At 46.6% G+C, this 18,558-nt stretch overlaps 1 protein-coding gene across 2 annotated transcripts in view; it reads left to right on the forward strand.

Annotated features, from left to right (window-relative positions):
- TOGARAM1 (TOG array regulator of axonemal microtubules 1) overlaps positions 1-18,558 on the forward strand; it is a 1,414,449-nt gene that overhangs the window by 1,013,717 nt on the left and 382,174 nt on the right. For both annotated transcript variants that reach the window (XM_069637491.1, XM_069637490.1), the window contains one exon: positions 5,109-5,235. In XM_069637491.1, the coding sequence (XP_069493592.1) occupies positions 5,109-5,235 (127 nt within the window). The remainder of the gene's footprint in view (positions 1-5,108; positions 5,236-18,558) is intronic.

Genomic DNA, 18,558 nt, shown 5'->3' on the forward strand with positions numbered 1-18,558 from the left:
ACCTCCTTAGGCCGAATGAATAGTCAAATCAGGTTACATCTGGTGGATCACCTCGGGATGTATCTGCATAGTCTTAAAAAGGCTGGTAGGGAACTGGTCCCACATCCCAATATGACGCAGTCCTTATCGTCAAGTGAGCTCCAGTCTCTCAAATCCAACCTGTGGAGAATTTTAAGATCTGATAATCTGACCACACCTGGCCCAGTTCTCTGTCTGAGCCAGGCTAGGACTTTAAATCGCAGGGCTTCTTTAGGTTCATGGCCAGTTACCTTACTGATGTTGGTGATGATGAAATTTCTCTGGTCTGAAACAAAATCCTGAGTACTCGTGTGTTCTATTTTGGGCATCTCACACTTTCTAATACACAGGTTATGGGAGGAGCCCAACTTGGAAAGAACATTCATCTGTATGGGGGGGGTTTGTAGACCTCTTCATCTGGTTTCGATACGACTGTTGCAATAGCAGCAGAAGGTTCCAAGGTGGAATTAACGATGTTGGGCCTTGTAATTACGCTACTTTTATTTCTATGGGGAGTGTATGGTGCCAGATGCATGGTGCCAGGTGCATATAGCAAAACAAATGAGCTGTTGTCTGGAAGATTTGGAATTAATCTTAACCTCTGGAACTGCTCTGGGCAACTCTCTAGATCATCGTTTTTCCATCCATTGTTAGTCTCCCCAAGTGGTACAGGTATGCCCACAGGTGGGTCCCGAGCTTACTCGTTCTAGTGTCCCAAGCTACACCTTACTTACGATGCCAAAACTGGTCTTGTTACTTGCGTTCTTGTGCAGAAGGGAAGTAGTCCAGGCTGGACTACTGCTTTTGAGGTGGGACCAAAAATTTGCTTATGATCTTTCCCCTTTCCGTAATGGCTTAGCAGGCAAAGAACGATGGGCTGGAGGGTTGCCCAGAGCTATGCCAGAGTTCATATTCATTCTTAACCTTCCAGCCATCACGTCTTTTGTTTTGCCCTAGTATAGGCTTGCCATGGCACACATTTAATAGCACAGTGTGATGTGACAAACCTGAGGGTGTCTCACTGGCTGAACCCTGGGAATCCCTTTTTCAGGTGGCCAGGGCACGGCCATCGCCCTTGGATCCAGACCCTATGGATGGACAAGTGCGCGAGGATCACCTGAGTAAGGGGTCCTCAGGGAGTAGTATAGGGGCACCCGATGCGAGACGCAGTACACCCTTCCTTATGACACACATTCCCCATCCTACCAGGATGTTTAGGAACTCAACCCCCCCTCCAACCTCCCTTCCCAACACAGACATTTTCCCTTTTCTCAACAGTATTTTTCTGGATTGTCCTAAACTTACTAGTGAAAACTACAGTCCCTGTAATTCCTCCCCTCTGTTCTTTTCTAAAGTCACTGAGACGAGGAGGGGAGAGATTAGGAGGATGAAGATTACCAACAGGGAACCACAGACAAAGAAAACACTCCCCCCTTTCTACAGCAGACTGTCCCATTAATGAGGCCAGGCTAAGTCAGGCCTCTCTCTTTAATTACTCGCACCTGACTCCACTTTTCTCCCAGGCAGCATAAAAGGCAAGCGGGAAAGCACACTTGGAGCGAGTCGGGATGCTGGAAGGTGCCGGAGAGAAGGAGAAAGTCCTAGTGAGCGGCAGAAGCCCTGGAGGACCTGGAGGAGGACAAAACCTCCCAAACAATGGCCCTGCTATTTGAGAGGAGACTGCAGTGTGGAGGAGGGAGCTGTACTTCCAGAAGGCAAGATCAGGTGCAGTTGGGGGTTGTCTGGCGGTACCTACAGCAGATCTCCTCCCGTGGGGCCAGACAGGTGATCCCAGGTACATGAGGGGCAGGAGGTAAGACCCTGACCTCATTGAAACATCCCCCTTGTGGTTCCTACAGCTCCCAAAACATGAAATACCATTTGGGGGGCTGTGAAGTGGGATAAAAATTATCACAAGTGCATTCTGGGACTGGGAGTCCAAAAACATACTTTTGAAGATTGTGAACTTTGTGAGAGGGGTCTGAACCCGGCAGAGGAAGACCTGTGTGAACTTTGTGAGAGGGGTCCGAGCCTGGCAGAGGGAGACCTTTGTGAACTTTGTGAGAAGGGATTGAGCCCAGCAGAGGGAGACCCCTGTGAAGTCTGTGGAAGGGGTCAGAGCCAGGTAGAGGGAGGCCTTGTGAACGTTTGTGAGAGAAACTGGCACCAGAGATAGTGGTCCTGCGTCACGTGGTCACTCATTTGAAGGTCTCTGGCTGGTGCCCCTCTCCCGAACCAGGAGAATCAACAAGTACCAAGAGATTTTAGGTGAGGCTGGCTTGAGGTGTCTAGGTGGTCATACAAGTGTCAAACTAAACCCCTTGTACAGTCGAAAGCCTTTGACACGTTGTGGAGGCAGACGTGAATCCGACTGAGGGGATGCTTGCGAATTGGGGTGAACCCTAACACATCCTAGGACATTGTGATGAATGAACTGTGCGAAGCCTGACTGGGGGCTTTGCCTAACTGGAGGCTTTAGAGAAAGCCTGACTGGGGGCTGAGACCTGGACTTTGGTAAAGGGAAGAACCTAAGCAGGGACATCATTTGGGGGTTTCCAGAGGTCGCACCATTGACCCCTGAGGACTCCCTTGCTACCCATGTCGTATCCCTTGCTAACCCTAAAAAATAAATAAAAGAAAACTTTTGTTTTTGTTTTCTTTTTACAAATCGGATCCCCTGGACTGTGGCCAGTGCCATGTGGCTCTTTGTTTCTAAAGTGGCTGGCTTTCTTGTTCAGGCTTATTAAAAATAACAGGGTTTCCACAAGTATAACACTTTGAGCAGTGACCCTAAATAAGAAAGAATAGGAATAACACATCATTTGAATTCTATACAATAATTGCTAGACTCATTAAATGTGTATTTCAGGCCCATTTCAGGGGGTGAGTCTCTGATTTAGTCTGTTCTTAAACACCTCAATTTCACAATGCAGATAAAAACCTACAAAAAACCTTAAGAGTAAAATAAACATCAATTTCAGACTATCTATTTTGCTTTTTGTAAGTTGCAGTTATAGCATGTTTTTTTCTGCCGATGTCTCTGTTACGATCATCACAAGACATTCCAGATCGATGTCCTTGGTCACTTGACAAAATCCTTGTGCCTAAAGGCTTGCGTACAGTGTACAAACGTTTCACTATATTATTTGATAGGTTATTTATAACGCACTTAATACCCAGAGGTTTCTAAGCACGGACCCGGGGATAAAACCTGTGTTGCTCTGTGTCGTCTTGCTTCCAAGGCAAGCACGTTGCTCCGGACCTATCCTCCCGAGCCAATAGCACATAAAATGACCCTTGATTTCATTGTGCCACAATTATTTGTTGTAATGTGTCTATCTTTCCTATCTTCATGGTATGCTGTTCAGGATGTGTGCTTGCATGTAGGAGGTAACGAGTGCCCAGAGTACGGGATGCTGTGTGAGTGCGCTGCTTTCCCTGTGCTACTCTAAATTCTTTAATACACAGTAATGAACCCTCCCAATGCTATGTATATTTCCAACCTCTGAAGCCTGAAAAGTAGATCCATACAGGCTTGACATGTGGCCAACTTTACACCAGACCTGCAGATCAAGTGGCCTTCTGTTAAATCTGTTACCGGTTTAATGGTATCCACTACAGAGTGTAATTTGCTTTCTGACTTAGAAAACATTCAGACATGTAATTACTAATTTTACTATAGCCGATAAGCGAGCTATAGCCGGTAAGATAGCTCATGGGGTTTAGCGATTGCTGCTGTGTTGTGTGCGCGATCTGCAGTTTGCAGGTTCGAATCCCGGCAATTCCAACTCAGCCTTTCATTGTTCTGATAAATGAGTACCAACACAGATTGGGTGATTTTGTATGTATACTTATTGTAAATACAGCGCTTAAGCATAAGTGCCATATATCAACGCATGATTATCATTTGGCCTTGGATATCTGCTTGCATTCACAGTAATTTGGTAATATGGGCCTATACACACTAATATTAACGATACATGTGGTGATCCATTCTTGTATGAAATGTTTAACATTACAGTGATATTGTAACTATATTTTTCGTAGTGTACTTTGGAACAACGCTATGTGATGCCACTTGCTATTTTGTCAAGGGGTGAAAGGTTGTGTTCCATCGCTTCCCGTGATGTCACTTCATGGGGTCAATTGGCATCACTTCATGTGCTGTCATCGGAGGTCAAGGGCCATGTGGTGTCACTTCCGACTACACCTGGCACTTAGGTGAAATGACGTCCCTGAACCTAAGGGGTCTAGAATGTCTTTTTGTTGGAATTTGAACTGTAGAAAGTGTGAACCCGACTGAGGAAATTGTGAAACTGGCATTTGCGCCAGGCTGAGGGGAACGCTGTACGAATTGTGATATTGTGAAACACGCACTTGCCATAGAATAACAGAGTGACTCAGCGAGACGTGATCGCCCTTGTTTAAATTGACAAGTGCTTTGAGAGACTAACGCTGAAGGAAGGATCGGAGCCTTGCTGAGGGGGATCCTAGAGTGAAGTTCTCGCCCGACGTGAAGGTTACCCAAAGGAACTGTTTATTTTGTTGGTTTTGGCATATTAGGCCCTCTGAAGCAAGATTCTTTGCATGAGAAGAGGCTTGGGCACAGAAGGCCCTGATATAGAGAAAAGGAACTGTATGCTCGTGCTGGAGAAGCCCAGAAGTGTGCGGTGCTCAAGAGTCCTGCCTTGTCCCGTGCTAAAAACATCCTGACTTATAATTTGGTGAACAATTCTTTCTTTTCTTTAGTATAGGCACTTTCTATTTGACTAGACTGCACTTGACCAGTATTATTATTATTTGATGGTCGTAGCTTGCTCCCATCTTAGACTGAGGTTTAGATTAGGTTTTTCTCACACATTTTACAGTTTAATATACACCCTTGAACCGTGATCACTTGTCTGTCTTGCTTTGATACCATGCCTTCCTTACAGTGAAGTTGCGAGACACATCTGCTTCTCACCTATCAGTAAAACAAATGTTTCAGAAGTTAACATTACATTAAATTGCTAACAGGGTATGAGGCATTTTTGTTCAAAATAACGATAATTCCTATGTATACAATTAAGAATACATTCTGTTCTTTTAAGGTACCACGCTCGAAAGATTCTATGCCTTCTGATGTCCCATCCAGACTTTGATAAAATGATTGAAAAGTATGTGCTGCCAAAAGATTTGCCTTACATTAAGGAAGCAGTCAGCACTCTGCGTCAGAAGGTAAGAACATATTTGCATGATTGGTGCTCATTAAAAATATACATCAGGCAAGTTTATCTCTTGTTTTTTTTAATGTTTACATTCTGTTTCTTCCTTATATACTTTGTCTTCATTCTTTGTAAATATCCAGTTATTTAAATAGTTGCTCACGTCAACATTTGACCTGTTGGTAACTGCATCAGATATTTTTATGTGTTTATTAGAAATGTAAATCGGGCAAATGAATCTATGGGGTTTATGTTCCTTTGTGGCTTTCCTTTTTGCTTCCTTTTCAATCTTTGGAAAGATCCATATATATTTGTTAACATCTACTTTTATCCTGTTGGCAACTGCACAAGATTTTAGCAGATATTAGTACTGAATCACATCAAGATTAACTACTTTGCTCAGGATTACACTAATGGGTCAGGTGTGGTAGCCAAATTCTAACCCAAGTCTTCATGATCTACAGTCTGCTCATTAGCCATTTGGCTCCATCTCTTCCATACAGTGCAAACTCTTGCAAGCCCTGTCGGGGTGATGTGGTGGGTTGTTAGTTGCAATTTAATTAGCAAGTTACCAAAATGCATACTGTTCATGTCAAATCTCTCATCTACTGAAGTTTATTTTCTTTTTTCTTGCACAATTGTGTGTGTGTAAGGGAACACATTTGGACCTAGATTTATTGATGCAGTTAAGGTTTTAATGTATCAGTGCTTCTTGTGCTCTAGATGTGAGATTTTGCAAGTATGCTTTGCCAAATGCAGGTCTTCTAGATCGTATTTGTTTGACCACTTGTTGGGTCACTTCAGAATCTGTCAATATTGTTTCCCCAATAGCGCTCACTGTCTGTGCAATGGACTTTCCTGCATGGTAAGACTTCTGCTTGTGTTTCAGTCTCCGAAAACACCTCATTTTCAAAGACAGCCTTTCCCTTTGCTCTACCAGCAGGGTTTCCACCAGTCAGAATGGCACCTGCCCTTTGGATGCGCTCAGTGACAGCAGGCAATCTAGGACACCCCATAGAAGGTCTACAGATCTATAGGAGGAGGCAAACCTCCAATAGTTCTCAACAAAGCGGGGGGAGGCTTTGTTCCTGGATCCATATGTTCAGGTGTGTTGATTGAGATTCCAAAAGCCTAATGTGTCTTCGGTGACAGGCTCTGGTTCTTGATCCTGTTAAAAGGGGAGCAGGGACCTTTCACAGACTGTGATAAGTGGCATACAATGGTAGTGTAAGGGATGCATGTTTTCACAAGTGAAGACGGACACAAGAGATATACTGTTCAAGGGTGTTTATTAAGCAAAAGGGTTGGATAAACTCCTGTCTGGCCCCATCTCTAAAGATGGGAGCACACTCTACCATCAAATAATAAATAAAACAATCATAGTTGTGTCAGTCAAAACAAAATGGCCTATACTAAATAAACCTATTGCCTGCCCTTATACTATTACAATAAATGGGTGCATGGGGAAAAGGTGTATATAAAGGAAAAACAGTGTTCTAACATAAAGGATTAAAACAAAGACAGTTCAAAACATGGATTGAGGCCCACCTGGCCTTCCATGTTAAAGTTGCTTTTTCCAGCTTTCAAAACACAGTTCAACAAAACGTTCACGTTGGTCTCCCTCAGTCAAACTCAGACCTTTCCACACAGCACCTGCATGGGTTCCCTTCCCCAAGATCATTTCACATCCTTTAGGGGTTTGTTTCCCCTAATTTATCACACTTCCAGTCTCCCTCAGTTGGGCTCGGACCCTTTCTGGATGTCGAAAACTTTCGAATGTGCCCGATCTTTACGGTAGACCTACGCAGGACCACTTTGACTTTTCCCTTTTAACTCACACTCTTAAAGCATTATAAGAAAACATTTCACCTCTCACGAAGACTTTCGAATGGGCTACTTCCTTTCGCCGGATCACTCCGCTACTCAGTATCGCTCGTTTCACAGCTATCAGTATTTCAAATTTCACCAAAGGTCTGCCTTTCTTCGCGTCTCAAACACACGCATGCCACCTTCAATTGTGCAATCTACTTTTGCAACTTCAATCTTTGCTTAACACACAACGGTCTTGCATGTCGCCACTCCGACTATGTGCATTCCTTTCTTGTCCACTCCATGGGTCTCCGTCAGCCGGTCCCGGACCCCTCTTAATTGGCATGATTTTATGTCTTTGGACTTCGGTAAATGGCAATCCAGCATTTTGGGAGCTGCAGGAGTTCAAGGGGCTATTTGTTGAGATCAGGGTCCTACCACCTGCCCCTCAGAGGAAAGGCCTGTGCTCTCCTGCTTTGCTCAGGGGAGGAGCTGTGCTATGGGCACTGCCAGGAAACCCCCAGCTGCCCCTGGTTTTGGCTCCCTGGAGTTGGCGCTACACTGCAGCCTCCTCTGTACTCACAGGCCCAGCAATGAGGCAGTCTTTGGTCCTCTGGGCCTTGCAGGGTGTCTCCAGCTCGAATTTTCCTCCAGGCCTTTGTGCTCCATCCAACATCCCCAGCTCGCTCAGTGTGCCTGTGTGCTCTGACTTTTATATTGAATGGGCGGCTTACTAGGATTCAGGTGGGAATGATTGTGGAGGGAGGCCTGACCTTGCCTGGCCTCATTATCGGGACAAAATGGCGACTGCCCATAGGAATCCCTGGTGGATTGGTTCCTATGGGTAATCTTCATAGCTCGCATTTTCCTCTTCTCCTTCTTAGTGTTTTGGTATTCTGGTATAGAAATGGGATTTCTAGAGTGGAAGTAGGAATTGTGGGAGTTTTTGTATTTTTCGAGTGGTGTTAGAAAACGGAAGAAGAATATTGTCGGAAGAAGGGGAACGATTTTGTTGTGAAATATAGATAATGTTTGTTCTCCTATGCCTTCACTTGATGTGGGTACCTGTTGGAATTGGGCAGCCAGCAACGGGACAGGACTTACAACAACCTATAAATGTTGAGGAAGTGTTGGGTAGGGGTGTGTCTTATTTGGGGAATACCGTGTCTCTCACAAGAGTATTCCTCCAGCAGTCCCCAAGGACCCCTTGCCCAGGTGATCCTCCCGCACTGGTCCACCCCCAGGTCTTCTTCCAAAGGTGATGGCCTTGACCACCTGAGCAAATAACACTGGGGGTCTAGAACGCCCTCTGGTTTCTCACAGTAGTTACCAGAGCTGATCCTACCCAAGAGGTAGGGTGCAAGAGTTCAGAGAGCACCAGTCTGACTCCCCTAAAAGAAACTCTGGGCGGCTGCAAAGAGGGTCTGGCCCAGAGCCCCAGTAGAAGACTGAACTCCATACAGCACTCACCACTTTCAATCACTGCCCAGGCGCACACACCATTGCTACGGCACATAATGAAGGGACGTGTGACAAACTTACATAGCAGGGAGAATCCGCACAGTGAGAGTCGACTTTTCATTTCCATTTCAGAAAATACTGTGAAAACCAAAAAAGGGGTGGGGGTTGCAAGCCTTTTTTTTAAAACAGTTTTATTTATTCATTGAGTGCTTAAATATGTTACAACATGCAAGAGTCATTACCATATCAAACTTTCATAACTTGTTTACAGTTTTTTGACTTTGTCATTATTAGTAGTTCCGATGCCCCTGAAATTTTAACATAAGTACCTATCTAATATACCCCCCTCCAAGTTCCCCAACTTGAATAGCCCCAGAGATTTCCCCGTTTTGTTTAGTGTCCTTCTGCTCTGAGCGTGCAGGCATTTGTGCTCTTTCTGGCTGTCAGCGTACATGAATGTTTTTAAGAATTTGCGGTTTGTGGAAATGGGCTTCTGTGTCCTTTACAAAGTCTTGGAAGGGGTCACATATCGCCAGGAATTTCAGGTATTTAACCGCCTTTAGGGCACATTTTTTTTTCATCGCCATAACCCCCCAAACCTTAACCCACCACCATGCCGTCGTTGGCTCCTCTTTATTCTTCCTTCTCTTAGCAAGTGTAATTCTCGTTGCTGTCAATAGATGCGTAATTAAGGTAGCTTTGTGCCCCAATGCTGTATATATGCCTTCAGAACAGCTCTTAGTAGAACTATTTTGGGCATCCTAGGCAATTCTGCTCCTGATATCGCCTTTATATGTCCCAAGATTTCTTCTCAGTATGCTACTGCCTTCGAGCACGTCCACCACATGTGGTACAGGACCCCCCTCCCCCACATTGTCTCCAGCATTCAGGAGGGTACTTTGCGTTAATTTTGTGTAGGCGATGGGGGGGGGGACATATACCACCTATAGCATAATTTGTATGCCGACTCCTTGATCGCCGTGCATTTTGATGATTTGTGCGCTCTCAACCATATCTGGCCCCATTCTTCTTCCGTGATTGATTCCCCTATATCCTTTTCCCAGTTATCCTTGTACGGAAGTTTGTCTTCTGTTTGCACGTTATTCAACAATCTGTGTAGCCTAGCTAGCCCCCTCACACTGGAGCCCTCCTGCATGGTTAATTCCAGCCCAGTCGGGAGCCTAGTTCCTATCCTTTTCGCTGTTGGGTGAGAGATCCAATGTCTAACTTGTGTGTACTTGTATCTCTCTCCCCCCCCAGTCCAAATTTAGTTTACATTCTGTAAAGAACAAGGGAGATCCCTCTTGATACAGGACTTTTAGGGTCAGTGTTACCTCCCCTCCTGTCCACCCCTCCCAGAGCTTCTGGTGTACCTCCCAGAACTTCTGGTGTAGGTAGGCCTGGTATGAAGTCTGCGTTATGCGCCAGAGGGGAGAATGGACCCAACCCCTGCAGAGTGTTCTTCATACCCAGTGCTTTGTCCCAGCTGCGTAACGATACTCTAGTGGCCGTCAACAGGGTCCCCACGCTTCCAAGGGCACCGATGATAACGGTCTGTAGCACCTCCAGCAGGATTGTGTTAGACGTTTGTTCTATCCCACACCACCCACTGTCCCCCCCCCCCCCCATTTGAGCATCAGCGCCAGCTGGGCCGCCAGTATGCATCTCCATACGTCTGGGACTCCCATGCCCCCAAGAAGAGGTGGACGTACCAAGATTCGTCTCTGGATCCTAGGTTTTTTATTTTGCCAGATAAAGGTGTATATTGCTTTTTGTAGCTCCTGATTTGAGCATGTGGTATATCCATTGGCACAGAGCCTACCATGTATAACAAGCGGGGGAGAAGGGTCATTTTTACAATTGCGATTCTTGCAAACCAGGACAATTCTTGGGATTTCCATCTATGCATGTCATCTTGTAGCTGTTTCCAGAGGGGTTTTATATTTGTTCGAAACAGATTCCCTGTGTCCCTTGTTAGTTTTATACCCAGATATTCCAATATGTCATTTTCCCAAATCAAGGGGTATGTTTCCTTCAGGCCTGAAATCACTGCACTCTCTTCTGTTATGTTTATTGCTTTGGATTTGGAATAGTTTATAGTTCGAGTGTTTATAGTTCGCCAGATATGCTGGCGAACTCTTGTCATTTCCAGATGGCCCTGGGCAGTTAATTTTTGGTTTCTTTCATGAAGAGCATTACATCATCTGCATACATTTTAGATTTATTTTATTTGTATTTTTTTTTAATGTGTCGTGCCCCCACATTTCACTCCTCTAATCTCTGGGTTGCTTCTGATCTGCACTGCAAAGGGTTCCATCGCCATCGCGAAGATCAGAGGGGAAAGGGGACAACCCTGCCGTGTGCCTCTCCTTATGTTGATCTGTTCCGAGCTATGAATAAAATGTTCTATGAAGTTCGTGGAGGGGAAGTTGGAAGTTTGCTAGTACTATCTTGACAAATGCCGAACCAACCCAAACCCCTACAGAACTAGCTTTAGGTATTCCTAATCTGAGCTGTCGAAGGCCCGTCTAGCATCTAGCGCAGCTACTGAGATTCGTTGTTTCGTCCTTGTCCCCATGTCAATGACTTCTATGGCTCGCCTCATATTGTCTTGTGTGTGCCTTCCTTTAATAATTCCTGCCTGGTCTTCATGTAAGATTTATAGGGAGAACTTTCATCAGCCTGGTGGCCAATATTTTAGCGTACATTTTTGTGTCTGTATTTAGGAGTGCTATGGGACGGTAGCTGGCACATTCAGAGGGATCTTTACCTGGTTTTAGCAATAGTATAGTAGTAGATTTCCCCATATCCGCTGAGACCGATCCTTTCTCTCTAATGGTGTTGAAGAGATGTGCGAGTGGTGCTAGCAGCTGCGTACGGAATGTTTTGTAGTACCAGTTACCCAAACCATCCGGGCCAGGCGTTTTGTTTGCAGGTAGTGCTGATATCGCGTCACTAATCTCCTGGGCCGTTATCTTTCCCTCTAGTGTGTTATATTGTGTTCTGTGATTTGGGATAAGCGTGTCACTGCCATGTAAGATTTCTGGCTTGCAGGGTCGAGGCTTTCGGGTTTTAGCAAGTCCTCATGGAACTGCACCATTATTTCTAGTTTCTCTCTCTCTGCAGTGCACGACTCCCCCTGCTTATCTTTGAGACATGCAATGTAGTTGCATGTTTTTTGTTTCTTCAGTTTAGCTGCAAGAAATGTGTTTGCCTTCCCCCCCATGTATATAATATGATTGTTTGGTGCTCAATAGTGTCTGTGCCACCCGGTCGGCAGTATGGTTTTCTAGCTGCACTCTGATCTTCCTTACTTCCCGTAGTGATTTTTGTGTTTGTCGATTCTTATGTTGTTTCTCAGCTTCCTGTAGTACCCCTTCTAGCTTGTGTTATAAGGGCCCTCTCTCTCTCTCTCTGTTATATGCCACTGCTTGCGAGATTTGCCACATATAACCGATTTCCCCGCGTCCCAGATCACCCTGCAATCTGTCTCCCCATTATCGTTTTCTTTAAAGTAGTTATTTATGATACCCTCCATGTGTGCCCTGAGTGCTATGTCCCTTAAAATCATCTTGTTTAATCTCCAGTGTGGGCGTTGTTTGCTTCCCTCCCCTCCTGCATCAGTACAGACCAACACTGGTGCGTGGTCTGAGAGGTATTTCACGCCTATCTCCACTTACATGACATAGGGGATCAGGGAGGCTGAGATCAGGGCCATATCTATCCTGGAATTGCCCCTATATGTTGCCGAGAAATGTGTGTATTCCCTGGTTTCTTCCTGGAAGAACTGCCACGTTTCAATCACTCCCAGATCTCTAAAGAGTTTCCCCAGTGCTTGTCTATTTTTCTGGTCGGCTATTGTGGGTTGGATAATTTTATCGAGTGTTGGATCCATCACGCAATTAAAAGCCCCCCCTATGATTAGCTGACCTTCACACCACCCCCCTAGTTTCTGTAGTATCTCGGTAATGTATGTGTCCTGTTTCTCGTTGGGAGCGTATAGTGCTAGTATCGTGTAGATTTGACACTTAATTGTGCCCTTGATTCCCAGGTACCTCCCTTCGGTGTCTCTGATCAGGTGTAGTTTCTTAAACCCTAAGTCTTGGCTAATCAGTATGGCTTCTCCTTTTCTTTTTGCCGCTGGAGAAGTATTGTTGGGGAAGAGCCTTGTATATCATCCTCTTCTCATCCTTTGGGAGGAGGTGTGTCGAGGATCCCTATCTCTGCTTGCATCGCTACCAATCTGCCCAGGCTTGCACAGCGTTTTACGGGTGAATTCAGCCCTTGCACATTAAAGGATACTATTGTCACTTCAGCCATTGTGACATGGTCCAGTGTTTTTGCCCTCACACTTCGCTCTGCCTCTCTCTTAGGTTTCCCACTTCTATGTCTTCCCTTCTTCCCCTCTGTCCTTGATCCCTGGGCCATTTTTTGTGGCTAATGTCTTTCTCCTTCCAGCCCCCCCCCCCCCTTTCACCCTCTTTCCACTTCCCTCCCGGTGCCCTCACATCCCCCCCCACCCATATTTCGCCCTTCCCCTGAGGACCCTTGTGGCCAGCGATCCTGAGAATCCCCCCTGGTGACTTTCCCGGGTGTTGGGCCACTTGCTCCCCAGTGTTCCCTATATGCCAGGATATTCTCATATCCTGAATTGGATTCCTAAATGTGATGCCCTCCTAACTCCATACAGGCTTTCATCTGTTGTCTCTTGCAGGCCTCCTCTGACAAAGTCGTTTTAAGTCCACTGCTCCCGTGACGATTACGATTTGCATTCTGCCATTGCACTAGTCAGTTTTGATGTTTGTAAGGGTCAGTTAACTTCTTTTCTCTGCTGGTGCTCCTTTTCTTCTGTGTCGACCATTCCCATGGATTGGCTTGGCTATTTAGGGGCCTTCTGTTGTGGTCTGGTTTCCTCCTGGTTCTGGTCTTCCTCCATTCATAGCAGTGACAGATCCTCTTCACAGGTGCTGATTCTCCTTAGCTTTCCTTGCCAGGTGAAGGTTAGCCCGAATTGGTAGGCCCATCTGTATGATGTTTTGCTTTCAGGGCTTTCGTGACTGGGCCGCAGTAGCCTTTTGTGGAGTGTCGCGAGCGCCAAATCTTGATAGTTGTATGCAGCATCCATTGATCGTTAGGTCAGTATGTGCTCTTGCAGCTCTCAGGATGTCCTCCTTCAAGCCATAGGACGTCATAGCGATCAGCACGTCTCTGGGTCTCACCCCCGGGCCGTTTGGCTTTCGACCTACCCAATGTATCCTATCAAATCCAATATTTGTATCATTTAGCAAACTACTGAAGCATTGTTGCATGGTGTCTCTCAGGTCACTGTCCGACACTGATTCAGCCAGGCCTTTGACCCTGATATTGGATCTAAGTGATCAGTTGTCAGGGTCCTTGGCATGGAGCTTTAAGTTGTTGCTCTAGCCACCTGGTCCAGTAGGACACTACATTGCTTTGATTCTCCCGCCATACTTGATAGCCCATTCTCAACTACGTCCACTCTTTCCCCAGTTCGTTCATTTCCTTTCTCACCTCCTGTAGAGTGGATTTCAGCTCCTCCTTCATATGCCCCATTTGGTTTTGGAAGGTACTCGTTAGCCTGGCTTCCATCCCTTTCAGACAGTTCAACAGCTCTTCTTTATCCGTGGCCATCAAGGTCCGAGATTTATTACCCTCTGAAGATGTCGTTTCTTGTGGTGGTGAGGGTGGTGGGTTGTCTGCTGTTGTATCTGCTTCCAGCACTTCTCCAATTGGATTTCTTGCTGTCTGGCTGGGGTCTTGGCTCTTGGTGGGGCATTTTACGGTCTGGCCCCAGGCATCAGGTTTTCTTCAAGTGAGATCGGTAAGAGACTCTCCTCTGTGTTTCATACACGGGGTTGGTGGGTTGCGGGTGCTGTTTTAGTTCTGAGCTAGTAGGAGATCTCACTTTCTTGGGGTCCTCTCAGCCCTCCATCGTGACTGTTCTCTGCTCTAATTGTGCTAGCCTCTTTTCCAGCTTATGTTAGCAATAGGGTGATTCCACTCAGTGTTGCTTGGGTGTGTAGCCCTCTGTATCTTGATTCCACTGTATCCCTGTTTCTCTTTTCCCCCGGGACGTTGCCCAACTTAGTTAGAGCTCTGTGATCCGGGCCACCTCCATGGAGCCCCTTATCGTTGCTCTGTAATCTGGGCTTGCCCAGGAGAGAGATCTGTGTTTCGGATTACTTAATGGGGTTTTAGACGTTGGGTTAGGGCCGAAGGTAGCCGCTTTGTGTGTATAGGCCGGCACAAATGTTGCTGTTACTCAGTCTGAGTGTGTCCCCCAGGGTCAGCCTTTATATTACTGCTCCAGGTGCCCGGCATTCTGGGGGCGAGGCTTGAGTGCTAGCTTTGCCCTGGGTCCTGGCTCCTCCAGGGACTCTGCCCACTCTAGTGTTGTCTGAGGATAAGCTGAGACCTGTACGGACCCTTCCTAGATGATCTTGCGGTCTCGTTTCTTTTCGTGGCACGGTGCGGGGGTGTAGGCGGGTGCACCCGGTCCTGCTTTACTTTGCCTCGATGATCGGTGTGATTCGCCCCCCACTTTACTGTTTTTTGCTATTGAGTTTGTCGCATCGGGCCACTGGGAGGGGGGGAGGAGTTGGTTGGTTGGTTGTCCCTTAAGAACTTTCTGCAGGTCCTAGAATGTTGGCAGGGTTTGTGCCGCTGCGTGTTAGTACAGTTTGGAAGGGGTGCGGCCTTGCCCTTATGGTACCCCCACCTGTGGGTGTCCCTTTATGTGCTCTGCTGGAGGTCCGCCCGCTCTCTGTGAGTTGCGCTCAGGCTCTACCCAAGGCATGGGCGTCTGGACAGTTATTAGGCCCAGTTGCGCAGCTCCTAATTCTGCCTTTTCCCCCTTGGTGATGATGTATAATGAAGCTTCGCTCAGGCCCAGCGTACCCTCCATGCTGCGCCCCTCGTGGCCCGTGTTCTGCTGGAGCCGCCTCGCCCGAGGTCCATTATGGGTCGGGGGGCTTTTGTTTGTGAGTCACCCCCTTTCAGTTTAGACGGCGCTTCCCGGGCCCGCGCTTTGCACATTTAACAGATGGGCACAATGGGCTGGGGGGGTGGGGTACTACCTCTTTTGTTCAGTCTTGGGAGGGGGCCCTGTGCGCTGGGATCATGAGCCTGGATATATTCTGGGGCCAATATGGACCGTTGGGAGATGAGCGGTCTCACCCTACCTTGAAAGCCGGTCTGGGGTTAGCCCTCTGCGTACATCAACGGGCAGCGGTCACTCGTTCCGATCTACCTGTGTATCTTGTCCAGACTCCAGCGTAGTTGTCCTCCTATGCCCTCTGGGGTAGGCTGGATACAGGTGGAGGGCGAGGCCACCCACCGGCGCTTCTCTGCGCCGGGATCTTAAGTCGCGTGCCAATGTTTTTGCCTGGCCTCCGATGTCTAGATCCATCTCTGTCGCGGCCCTCATGCCAGTTTCTGGCGCTGAATCTTGACTCCTGTGCTGCACTTTAGTTTTGCGGAGAGGGGCTCTCCCCTCCCCACTTTGGCACTGTAGTGTGTGGAGACTCTGGTCCGCACCGCATCTTCCCCGCCACCCCACTTGGCGATCTCCAGTGGGCCAGGGCTACCCTGTCCCAATGGTGCTACGCACCTGGCTTCCCGGCTGCAGTTCCCACTTTGTGTGTTCAGGCCGCCTGCTGTATGTCGGGAGACTCCGTCTGCATAGAACTGCTATCTCTCCCTGTTCCTCAGCTGGAACCGCTTTGGGAATACTTGAATTGATGTGGATTTCGCTTCTGCGTGCTGCAATTTTCACCTTTTACTTCGCGCCCGTGCGGAGGACCAGAGGTGTGCGTCCTCACGATCCGGTGGCCATCTTGGTATTGTCTGCAAGCCTTTTTTAAATCTCCCTCGTACCGACCCAACCCCCTTGAGAAAAGAAAAGATTAGATTGGCAACAGAAAGCAGGTACGCACACCAACCAGAGGGAACCCATGGGGGGATTGACGCGGGACTGGCTGGGCTATAAAAGCCCATCGTGACAGAGCGAGGATGAAAAATGTTCGGTTGAGGTCAAGGGCAGAGTTGGAGAATAAAAAGACCATGCAGTGGAGAAGTGTTAGAGATTGTGACAGTTGCATGAGAGAGAGTGCATGTAAGAGATTGTGTGCGATGGTGCAGCAATTCAAGTAGTCTAGTTCAGGAGAGAGGGTGACTGGGAGAGTGCCTGTGGAAGAGAGCTTGGAAAGGGAGTGTTGGAGTAGAAAGAGGGGAGAAATTAGGGGTGTGTGTGTGTGTGTGTGTGTGTGTGTGTGTGCGTGCACGTGCAGAAAGAAAGGGTGAGGCATGGGTGGTGGCAGAGAGGAGGTAGGAGAAGTGGAAGAAACTTAGAAGATGGAGTGAAAGGAGGAAAAAGGGAAAGAGAGGAGGAAGGAGGTTGAGACAGGGAGGTGAGAGGGAGGATGAGTGGAGAGAGAGACTGAGAAAGACCAGCAATATCAAAGATGGGAGGAGAGTAGAGCGAGTAAGAGGGGTAGTAGAGATGGCTGGAGAAGAAGATAATGAGGGCAGGAGACCGGGAGACAAAGGAAGAGTGAGATTAGAGAGAGAAAAGATCTGAGAAATCTTGTGGTTTGCATATCAAAAGCACCAAGAGCAACTTGGAGCAAGAATCCATTTAGAATATCCTCTGAGGGACGGAAATAGAGAAGACCACAGCCTTTAGTCTATCCCTTGGATTACATTTCACCTAGATAATAGACCAAGGTACCCTGTGTTCCAAGTCCACCTTGGCCTGACAAGAAGCTTGTTTGAGTATATAATAAAACCCAGTGAAAACGTAAGTTCTTTTGTCTGTGGATTGAGGCCATCTGTGACACTGACTTGGCAGAAAAACTCTTTTGTTGTCAGGGACCTGGGACCTATAATACACTAAGTCCAATACCATCAACCAGCACCTGGCGTTGTATGGACATTACCGGTTTGCATTGCTTGTCAGGAGTCTTGATTCACTAATGGCGGGACGATCCCCAGTGTTTCAGGTAAGGCTCTTGAGAGAGGGCCATTCAGGTTTCTCACTTCATATTCTGATTTCAAGTGGTTTGCTACCCTTCCATTTGATCTGATAGGATGAGCTTAGTCCTTGGTCACCTTTTGACTTTGACGGATACTTAAGAGACATATAGTGTTGTCCATTCTATCCTGGACATGCATTCCTGTTTTTATAAACTTCTGAAGGGTTTGGTGGGTTGGAAGGAGTCGGACATGCTGTGGACATTATTCAATATCTTTCATGAAATTATAGATAAACCGTGTAATTCCCTATTGCTAGAGGGAATACCCTAACCATCTAAATGAACTAAAGCTGCTTGTTAGTTGTCAGGATGTCCAAAGTAAAGGTGTCCTCCATCTAATCTAACTCTCTCTGACCCTAACACTGTAACTAAATTAAATGGGCCAGTAGAGTGTACTCGTCTGGCTTTCTCTTCTCTTCAGATAGTCTCTATATTTAAAATGTGCCTCTGTGATATGGATATTTCTTATGAAATGATATGACGTGGCATTTGCAATGCACCTGTACACAAGTGTTTCTAGGTGCTACAAGACAAGGAGGGGGAAACAAAGGGAGGACAAAATCATCATCATCTGCAAAAACATACTTTTATTTGGGTTTTTTACCTTCAAGTTCTAAAAAGACAGTTGATACATAAAAGAAACATGAGTAAAAATATCAATCCTAGGCAGTAAAATAATACAAACAATGTACAAGATTTACACCATACGGGGGGAAGCGGTAGAGCATAGGGTTACAGGTCAATCAATAAAAGCAATTACATATTGCACTCTGGGCATCCAGAGTTAGCAGGCAGTAAGTAGGGAATCTTTTTTTTATTGATTTGAAAGAAACACTGAACTATAAAATAGGATCACTATGGGACTAATATTACTAACAGGGAATTGATGCAATAGTTGTCAGGGAGATGGCTCTTATTCATCAATGTGCGTATTACCAGGTCCATGCTTGATGATCCTGCCTCTAAGCAGTCATGCACTTTGGATAAAATGCGCTGTGCCAAGTACCACATAA

This window comes from Ambystoma mexicanum, chromosome 14 (assembly GCF_040938575.1).
Source record: "Ambystoma mexicanum isolate Mex_15411 chromosome 14, UKY_AmexF1_1, whole genome shotgun sequence".
In the NCBI taxonomy this organism is placed as follows: Eukaryota; Metazoa; Chordata; class Amphibia; order Caudata; family Ambystomatidae; genus Ambystoma; species Ambystoma mexicanum.